The sequence below is a fragment of the Drosophila guanche genome, unplaced genomic scaffold (assembly GCF_900245975.1).
Source record: "Drosophila guanche unplaced genomic scaffold, DGUA_6, whole genome shotgun sequence".
Classification (NCBI taxonomy): domain Eukaryota; kingdom Metazoa; phylum Arthropoda; class Insecta; order Diptera; family Drosophilidae; genus Drosophila; species Drosophila guanche.
This window is the reverse complement of record NW_022995747.1, coordinates 895,370-905,336: the sequence shown is the minus strand read 5'-3', so window position 1 is coordinate 905,336 and position 9,967 is coordinate 895,370. Positions and strand designations below refer to the sequence as shown.

The 9,967-nt window shown below is 48.7% G+C and overlaps 2 protein-coding genes and 1 long non-coding RNA gene across 3 annotated transcripts in view; all 3 read right to left on the bottom strand.

Moving 5' to 3' along the window:
• LOC117583447 overlaps positions 1-4,497 on the bottom strand; it is a 23,501-nt gene extending 19,004 nt beyond the window's left edge. The window contains exon 1 of the long non-coding RNA XR_004573794.1: positions 4,347-4,497. This is a non-coding gene — a long non-coding RNA (uncharacterized LOC117583447). The remainder of the gene's footprint in view (positions 1-4,346) is intronic.
• On the bottom strand, positions 3,624-4,217 carry LOC117583445. The gene has a single exon (XM_034271746.1). It carries the CDS (start codon positions 4,205-4,207, stop codon positions 3,656-3,658), a length of 552 nt encoding a protein of 183 aa, XP_034127637.1. The 5' UTR covers positions 4,208-4,217; the 3' UTR covers positions 3,624-3,655.
• A 1,583-nt stretch (positions 4,498-6,080) lies between the features above and the next one.
• On the bottom strand, positions 6,081-8,459 carry LOC117583444. Its single transcript, XM_034271745.1, has one exon. It carries the CDS (start codon positions 8,388-8,390, stop codon positions 6,090-6,092), a length of 2,301 nt encoding a protein of 766 aa, XP_034127636.1. The 5' UTR covers positions 8,391-8,459; the 3' UTR covers positions 6,081-6,089.
• Positions 8,460-9,967: the final 1,508 nt, after the last annotated feature.

Genomic DNA, 9,967 nt, shown 5'->3' with positions numbered 1-9,967 from the left:
CCCCCCCCCCCCCCCACACACACACACACACACACACACACATCAATAGTCCCAATAAAACCTGGTTCGTTTTTCGAGCAATTTCTGATTTCTTTGCCGTGTGCTTGCTTTCATTTGACGTAATGGATAAAACTTGTCTAAAAGTTATTGAAATGTATTTTCCATTTCATGGCTGAATGTCTACAGTTTGTGATGGTTTCCCCCCCCTCCAGTTGTTGTTGTTGTTGTTGTTTCTTCTCTTTCTCTGTTGCATGCGGTTATTTGCCCTAAATACATCAATGGCTAAAACCAAGAAATCATGCAAGTCTGCACTCTACCAATATGGGTTGGCGTTCAGTTGCATATTTATTGTATGTGTACCTCTCTGACTGTGGCCATTGGGCAGTTGTATCTAATAAAAGTCGGTAATAATTGCAGCTACTCCGCACGCTGAGATACATTTTTGCAGTGCTTCCAATTTGAAAAGGGAATCCTGCCTGATTAGTCCCACACACAACACAGTTTGGCAGTGGTAATTTTCAGAATTTAAAGGTGTTTCAGTTCAATATTTTTGCACTGCTTGAAAAAATGAAAGCAGTGCTCCACACGCGTGGCGCAATCTGCCATCTGCCCTATCAATTCCTCACCACTAAGAGTGGTTTCGGTGCAACTTTCAAGACATGCCTATTATCCCTGCTTCCAATCAAAGGTCAACCGCTTCACTGACACACGCAGACCAGAACCGCACACACACTCGACCCCACACCCACCACGCACACACTCAATCTGGGCATCAAAAATTCAAAAACTTTATGCATCATTTGAATGGCAAAACTGCTTGACATTTTCAGACTGTCAGACACGACACGACTGCTTGAGCCATTGGGTTCTAATGGAAATCAATTCGCTGGCAAATTAAAGCAAAACTTGTGCACAAAATTCAACAGAATTTGGGACTGGTACTGGGACCCTTTGTGCTGCCATTGATCATCCAAATGTTACGCATCGCAAGGCACAGGGGAGGCAGGCAGGCAGGCAGGCAGGCGTTTGGCAATTTGCCACCGCCTTTGAGTTGTTTTTGTGTTGTATTTACTAAAAACTTAAAGGACTCAATAAAAACGCCCTGGGATGCAGCAAGGGCCACGGGTCTCAGTGTGGGCTTTTTGATCCTATGCAAACAGCCAGATAAAATACAACAAAAAAAGTAAGGAAAGAACGAAAGAAAAAGTTACCCTGTTCAGCAACTAGTTCTGGTCCTGCCCCAACCTGACAACAGCAAAAGTCGGAGTTGGACTCTCCGCACTTGGAGCACTGATTGTGCGGAGTGTTCCTTGGGTTGGGTGCTTGGTGTTTGTGCTGAAAGGTCAGCACATTTGTGTGTCTGTGTCTGTTTGTTTCTCTCTTTCTCCCTCTCTTATGTTTGCTTTGTAATTTGTTTATGCAAAATTGCCAGAGCAATTTCATAATGGGTCAAAAGAGAAATCAACTTTCTGTCGAGTGTGCTTTAAAATGCATGACAACCACAGGCATCAGTCCGGTACAGGATATGCGACTGATTGTTGCCAGGTCAGGCCAGGCCAGGCCCAACTCGTACACTAAATGGACCGGATGTCCAAAACTAAAGTTGCCAGTTTTTTCATCAGAGACAGACACACATGTCTGATGCGATGCTTGACCCGTTGAAGAGCCATTCCATTCCCAATGCGAATAACCGCCATTTGCTGTTTGGACGCCGGTGGCCCGTTGGCTTGATTTTAGCTTTTAGTTTTTGCACCCTCGGGAGCAGGAGGTCGCTTCCTTTTCGTTTGCAAATCCCAAGTTTTGCTTTTAATTTTTTTGTGCATTTTATTTGACAAGTTTATGGCTGGGGAAACTATTTAAAAAGTTGCTAAAGATATGATGAGAGGAGTTCAGGAGGCACTCCCAAACTCACCTTGGGCCCTGGCGCTGGGGTGTGTGGAAAATTGCATTCCTGTGGATGTTTGCACGGAATCAATGCAATATAGAAAGCGACTCGTAAAAGTAATTGCAAATGTTTGCAAAATTGCTATTTGATGACGGAAGTGCAATGCATTTCCCGTGTGCGCAGACAGACAGGTGGCAGTGGGGCACTTTCAGTTTGCCTGCCACGCACGGGTGGGGTAAGCAACAGTTGATCCGGGGTAACCGGAAACTCTACAATATTGCGGGGTCGGGGTCGGGGGATTCTTCTTATAATTTTGTGCTGACTCTGCGCTGCTTGTTGACTTCCATTTCCCCTTCCGTTTTTATGAAGGTGTCGGCCATGCAGATAAGATTCACTTACACTGCTTTAATGGAGTGTCTTTAGTCACTTCATGAGAGAAATACTGCGCATGGCCATTTCATATGTACAGGCGGCATATTTATTCACCTGAATGGAAGGGCAGCGATTACAAGAATTCTCAGCCATAGCAGCAGCCCATTTTGCAGTTGCTGCACAGTTCCCTGTGCAACATTTCACTGTCACTTATGCATGTCCGCCTGTCATTTAAGCGCAGCTTGACTTCGGCTCATATACACAATATATTTGCCCTTAAATAAAGCTCTGTGTATATGTGTATAAATGTTGTTTTATTAACGACCAACTGTCGTTAGTCGAACGTCAGAGTGTGTGGACTGAGGACTCCTTCGCCTCGCCTCGACTCCAGCTGCCTGCCTGCCTTGGCGCAGTGAATTAAATTGCGAAGATTCCTCTTACATTCAATGAGCTCTGCCTGTGTGGCGTATCTTTTGATTTTTCCTTTTGAAAACTGTCTTTAATAACGTGAATGTACAATTAAATATTTCCACAGCAGACTTTTGTGCACTTTTAAAGCTAGAGTTTGAGGTTTTTGGGCATGCACCCAAAATGCTACTCTACTTGGCATTCTTTTGCAGCCAGAATCAGTTTATAAATAACTCTATGCTAAAGGTTAATTAAACATCCAATGAGGTGCACAATCTGCTGCTACTCCTGCTGCTGCCTTAAGCTCCTGCCAAGCAAAGTCAAATAAATCGCAGATCCTCCAAGGTAAACTCTGTGGGGACTTGCCACCATTCACCCCTAGCCATTTGGCAGATACGTCGATGCGCTGCTGCTGCTGCTGCATTATTAGGTGAAAGCTTTCATTACTAACTGAACTGACACACAACCGAGGATGAAAAAACAAAAGCGCGAAACTTCCCGTGGCATTGCGTAATTGACTGTCTGTCTGCTGTGCAACATTTGCCCCTGGAACGACCAGTGGGGAATAGCTTATAAGACAGCGCAAGCAGGGCAAGCAGTGCTAAAAGTTACAGTGCTTGCCATAGTAGCATAATACCCTAGGTAAAATGGGTATTTATGGTATGTCGTAGGGCAACTTCCAGATGGGATTACAACACTGATCAGATCTCTGCCAAGAGCAGTTCCAGGAGCATTCAAATATCTGCAGGGTAGCTACCGCTTCGTTTATCTCTGCTTAACATTTCTATCCTGCAAAAGCTGCCTTTAACTTGTGGCTTCGCTGCGTTCTCTCCCGTTTTTATACCCGCTACTCGCAGAGTAAATTGGGTATATTGTATGTGGGTTTATTTGGCAACATTTTGTGTGTGTGTGTCGTCTGCGTTATTATGTTCATGTGAAATCGATTTGAGTGTTGTGTAATTGATTTGTGTGCAGTTGGTGGATCACTTCTTATTTCCACTTGTTGGTGTGATAGCACCACTTGGAGGATAAGCCGGTAATGGGGTTCATCTCCAGTTGAATGATGCGACGCAGCTGCGCCTGGCGTCGCTCCTCTGCATACGTTTCCGGCACGGGATCATATAGCTTGAAGTTATACCACACCGAAATGAGCAGCCCAATGGCGAGGGACCAAAAACCAACGCCCATAACCAATTTCCAGTCGGGCGTAAAATGCTGGAATTCGGCATAGGTCTGGCAGAAGCTATGCCGGTACAGCAGCTTCTTCTCCTGCAGCGACAACGCCTTCCAGTCGCCCAGCTCCTTTTCGCGCACCGCACACAGATCGGCTGTGACCTCGCGATAGCGAATCGCCGGAAACGGGAACTCCACACAATCGACGTAGATGGGACTTCCGTTCACGCCGTAGCCAACGATCTCGCGATCGCCGCTCATCAAGCGTGTGCCATCGTGATGGGTCTCACGGCGCAACATTGCCATCCGTGCCATCTGGTGGGGCAGCTTCCGTTCGAACTGCCAGCAGAGCGCACGCATTATTGACATTTTGACGGGCCTGCCACCGGGAAGAGTTACCATTTGTAGGCGCACGATTTGCATTACTTCTTTGCTTACCTGCTGGTTTTTGTATTCTCTACTTTGACTTTGCCTGCTGAAATGAATCTCACAGCTAATTTTCTATTACAGTTCTGGCGACTGACAGCTGCGTAGGGTTGTCACCTGATCCGAGGGCACAGCATAGCTTGCGGGCATTCCTAAAATCAATCCCAAATCACATATTCAATCACTCAATGAACGAGAGACGGGAAAAAGTCTCCCAAACGGAAAATACAACATGTGGGTACGTGCTACATTGATATCCTTAAAACCCCTAAAAAACGGACATCGAAACAGTCATTTCTCGCAAAGTCAACTGGCCTGGGGGCTGGCAGTGCAAATCTACACAGATGGACCGAATCTGAGGAGCTACAATACCCGTTGCCAAGACTGAGTGCCGTGTATAAAAGTTGTGACTCGTGCCAGCGCGTCTCACAACGTTCCTCCTCGTTTTCTTTCTATTTTTCTTGGACTCGTTGATTTTTTTCGGCGCTTACTTACGATAACTTTATGGCGCTTATCGCTACAAATGTGCTTGTATCTGGGAGCTAGCTCTCTGCTCTCTCTCTCTCTCTCTCTCTGTATCTGTATCTTTATTCCGCTAGCAAGTACATTCCGAGAGCGCCACATAAAAGTAAAGTGTAGCCAAGTTGCTGCTGTCGGGCGGGGCAGTCCTTGGGTGTTACAGGAAGCCAGCTTCAGTCCTAAGTAACTTATGCCATAATTTCACCCGCACCCGCACTCAGCACTGGCCCAGGAGCTGGCCACACAGCCGTGCGGGCGTAATCGCAAAAAGGAGTCGTAGTCGTCGGTCGTCTGGCAAATATTATTTTTTATATTTATTTGACTTTCTTTTTTTGTTCGCCTTTTGCTGCTGCTTAATGTTTATTATGAATGTTACTCGTGAGCGTATTTAGTTAATTTTATTTCACACAAGAGAAGTCAGCACTCCACACCCCCCAGCAGCCGCCTAGTTATGTCTCCTCTGAATGTTTTGCGAGTCTTTTTTTTGGCTCCAACTTGAGTGTTGGCTGCAAAATTAAGTTAGCGCCAGTGTCTCAGCTCTGGGTGTCCTAGATGTGCGTGTGAGTGTGTGTGGCTGGGCAAATTAGAAGCCAGTAAACACGGCACAAAAAAAAAAGGCGAGGCATCCGCTTATCTGCGTTAAGTAGATGAGAAAAGTTTGTGGCTCCGGCGCGCCGTTGATAACTTGAATTACAGGCAGAGCACCGCACATATATCTGCCTGGGGAATGAGAGTCCTGAAGCCATGAACTCTCCCTCCATCACTGCCTTCAGGCGTTGCTGTGCATATGCATTAATTTGTTTATATTCAAGCTGAGCTTTTGGCTTTGTTGTTAACAAGAAGAACTTCGCACAGAGTCAGGGCGGGGTGGCACTTGGCTCTTTTATGGCTCAGTGGGCAGGCGGAGCACAAGGAAGGTGCGGAAGGGCAGCATTAAATTGGCGACACTGTTGCCCAAATCTGCGCAGCTTAAATGCAAACAACTCAACTTTGTTGCAACTTGCAGCGGCACTCCTCCCACGCTCCAAAACGACCTTCAAATGAGGTGCGGCCGCAGAGTGTGGGGTGTGGGGTGTGGGTTGTGGGGCGTCGCCAGCAACTTAATTAGATTTCAGTTTGATGCCAGCGCTGCAGTTTATGGGGCAAAAGGTTTAAAGTGACCATTAGATGAAACGACATTCCAAGCCCCTTGAGATTGTGGCTGGAGCTGCTTGGGCCAGTAGATAAACAGACTGCGGATGGGTTTGGGTCTTTTGATAGCGTTTAATGCCTGCAAAAGGTAAACAAAATGCAGGAAGTTTCATGCTTAGTCCCTCACCCGACTCTCCTGAAAATAGTAGAAACGATTCGATGGCCCCGGCAGATGCACAAATTCGCGAAATTCTTCCAAATTCAATTTGTTGGCCTCAAAGACAAAGGGCGGCAGGGATTTCGCGGAGGGTTCACTGGGTTCTATTTCAGCCCTGGCAGTCTGACGTGTCTTGATGCCCAACACGGCCCAAATGTCGTACTCCTCCTCCTCCTTCTCCTTCTCCTCGATCACCGCTGCAATGGATGAAACGCTGCTGCTGGAGAGGGGAGGCCTCGAGAGGACACACTCCTTGTAGGTGCCATACTCCCGCTCCATTTGCTGCATCAACTGATGTTTGCGGTTCTTAATCAAATGGCAAATATCATCGGTGGGCGGATTTGTGACCCAGTAATTGTTGCGTCTGATAATAATGTCCGCCTGGAATTCCTGATCCTCATCCAAACCGCATGCGCGGCTGTCAAAGTAGAGAATTTTGTGATTGCCCTCAAGGGCTCGTAGGAGCGGCAAAGCCGCCGCAGAACCCAGGGGTATGGCCGCCATTTGGAGGCGTCTCAGCGGTTGATGGTGTCGCAGCAGAAAGGCAATGTCTCGGGCAATCACCACTACCTTGCTGGGTGCCCCCTCTATGGCTGAGATGTTGAGCGAATGCACATGGCCAGTGCCATGGATGTGATGGAAGAGTTTGCCCAGCGCATTGTCACAGAGAGGATTGTGTGCCAGTCCGAGGTACTCCAGGCAATCCTCCTTGTGGCGTGCCAGTGCCGTGCCAATCACCTCCATGCTATTGGCTCCAAGTTTATTGTACTCCAACTGCAATGCCTTGAACATCTTCGGGCGATCCAACAGAATTTGCAGCGCATTGCAGCAGTCATCCTCCATTTGATCGTAGCCAAAGTCCACAGTCTCCAGTGAGTCCATGGAGCGCAGGGCACGCGCCAGAATGCTCAAATGCAGACTGTCCACGAGGCTGTTGCGCAATCGAAAGATCTGCAGGTGCTGCAGCTGCAGCAAACCCTTGGCCAGGCGTCTCATATCATCGTAGGAGAACTTCGATTGGTAACTCTGATAATTGGTGTCCGCTGGGCCGAGGAACTCCAGCGTGAATGAGCTCAGCTGCCCAAAGTGCCGCACAAAGCCGAGATCAATGTGATGGCACAGCTCCGTGGGATAGCTAATTCTCTTGTGATGCCGCAAACAGAGTTCCCTGTTGCGCATATCCGCAAATTGTTCTTCGTTATCGGAGGGCTCCGGATCGACTGGGATGTCAAAGACTCCCTTGATGGCCTTCTTTCGCTTGGACTTCTTCTTGGGCTCCACCGAGCGCAGGCGATCTTCGAGCATTTTCTGTCTTCTGAGGCGACGTTGCAGGCGTTTGGCACGCTTCTCCGCTGCCATGCCCCGCAGCTGCTGCCTGGCAGCATTGCGCCCTTGACGGGCTCTGCGTCGCTCTGCAGTCTCCTCATCGGAAGACGATTCGGAAGAGGATGAAACTATATGCACGGCGCCAAAGGATGCGGACTTCCTCTGCGCATCACTGCCAGTCTTTGGCTCCGCTGCACTGACGCTGGGCGCTCGCTTTGCTGTTGGTTCCTCCTCGTCCTCGTCCTCGTCCTCACCCAAAGCGACATCCTCCTCTGTGTCCGGTTCATCGCTGGATATATCTTCCTTCTCCGATGACTCCGAGGAAATAACTATTTCCGGCTCGCTCTCATCGTTCTTGGCAAACACCACCTCCGGCAGCACCTGCAGCCGCTTGATGTGCATGGCGCTCACATGCTCCTGGATCAGGGCAGCCAGCGCGGCCATCTGCGCCTCGGGCCAGTACGCCGCCGGACAGTCCTCCACCAGTTCCACGTACTTGAGACTCAGACCCTTGGCCCGCCAATCGTACTCGTGCCAGCTCTTCATGCGCAGCAGCTTGTCGGGACTCTTGGCCCACACCACACGCTGCCAGTAGCGCTGATCATCGATAAAGTAGCAATCAACCAGCGGCAGATCCACATCCAATGCATCGTAGAAGACACGCAGCCACTCCGGTCGCTCCAGCACCATTTGCGGCACATTCCTGAAGCCACGTCGAGCCAGCGCCTTGACACACAAATTGGCCAGCGTATCCGAGTGCCCCTCGATGAAGGCCTCTGCGAATATCTCACGATTCTGTTCGCTCTGCAGGCTGAGGATGCTCAGCGAGGGTTTGTGCGTCTCATGCTCTAAGCGTATTAAGAGATCATTGGGCAAGCACATGATCCGCGCATGGTGCGGATGTCCCGCGTACTCGGAGTCGGCTAAGTCCATTGATTGAAGCTTGAGTTGAAGTTATGGGTGGCAAATATATGAAAATATCAGCTGTATTGTGCTGAAAGTTTTGTTAGACTTTGAAGTTTATTTGGTTGAAAATGTGATGTAGAATGGCAGCTACAACTGACAGCCTGCCTGTAGCCATTTGCTTTGTTTATCAGCTCAAAAACTGCCCTCAACTACTCACCTTTAATATTACTTCCCACCACTTTAAGCTCTTGCTAATATTTGCTGCTAATGTCCTGCCCAGCTCACTCGGCAAAGCACTTGAAGCAGAATTTAAATTAAGCCAAACCTAATTGAGGAGCACGCGAATGGTTTCTTTTTGTGGAGAGGCACACAAGTACCAGTCTCCACCCTAAGCCCACCTTGCTGCTGCTGCTGCTGCTGCGCTTTGTTTTGCTGGCGGAAACCGCCTTTGGCTGCCGCCTTGTGGTCGCTATTTTTTTACCTAATGAAATAAAAATAGATGTTGTTAACTGCTCGCTGGCTCTGGCTCCGGCTCTTGTCTGTGTGCTTTTGTACTCAGATCGGTGATTGCCCTCCTCCGGAGTAGTCCAAGGACTTGTGTGAATCAAGATATGGCCCAGCAAGTGTATGCAGGGAAGGACTTTCTCTCTCTCTCTCTGACTGAAATCTTTTGCCTGCGCTTTTATTCAGGGTTTGGGATTGTCTTTCTAAGAGTTGAGAGCAGAGAGAGCTCCTTGTCGTGGGGCCTGAGCATCGCCAACTCCCAATACGGATTAAGTGCAATGCCAGAATGGATTTCTCGCACGGTTAGTGCTGCTTCTGCTCCTACTTCTCCTTCGTCCTTCGTCCTTCGTCCTGCCCTTTCCTCAGCGACAACTGCATTGCTAAGTGGAATTTTGGCCATGACTTTTGCTTTCGCTTCGTCAATCACCTTTTTATCTGGGACGACATTACCCAGGCAGCCACCGAGCTCAAGCCGAGGAAGGACAACTTCCACGTTCTCGCATGTCCTTGCTGGCCATGCATGTGGCTTTCTCTCTCTCTCTCTCTCTCTCTGTGTGTGTGTGTGCCAAAATTTATTACAACCTTTGGGAATTCTTTTAAGTAGTTGCTCGATTCAAAATAATTTTCCATTTATCACTGTGATAACAAAACAGTTTCTCCCCCCAGCGCGAAAATGGCAAAATAACATCAGAAGCGGCGGCAATGGCACCAGCAGCGAACATTATGAGTGGGGTGTGGGAGGGAAGTGGGAGTGGGAGTGGGCGTGGCAATGGCTTGGCCAAAATAAAGTGCTCTTTCGCAAATCTTGCTCTTGCTCGTTGTAGTCGCCCTGGGAGTTGGGTTGAGGACTTTCTGCGGTCGTTAGGGAGTCCAAGCAGTGGCGGGAGGGCACTGCTTGCTGGTGGAGTGGGCACTGCTTGCTGGTCTTGCCTGCCTCTAATGATAAATGCGGGGCAGCAGGTGATTTAAAATAATTTTGGTCAGCGAGCGCGTGAAAAATACTTGTTGTTGTTTTAAGAATTTTTGAAATTTACGAGCTGCCGTTCGTCTCCGCGTCGGGATGGACAAGCGGAGGGGCAGACGGCAAACCGCAGAGTAAA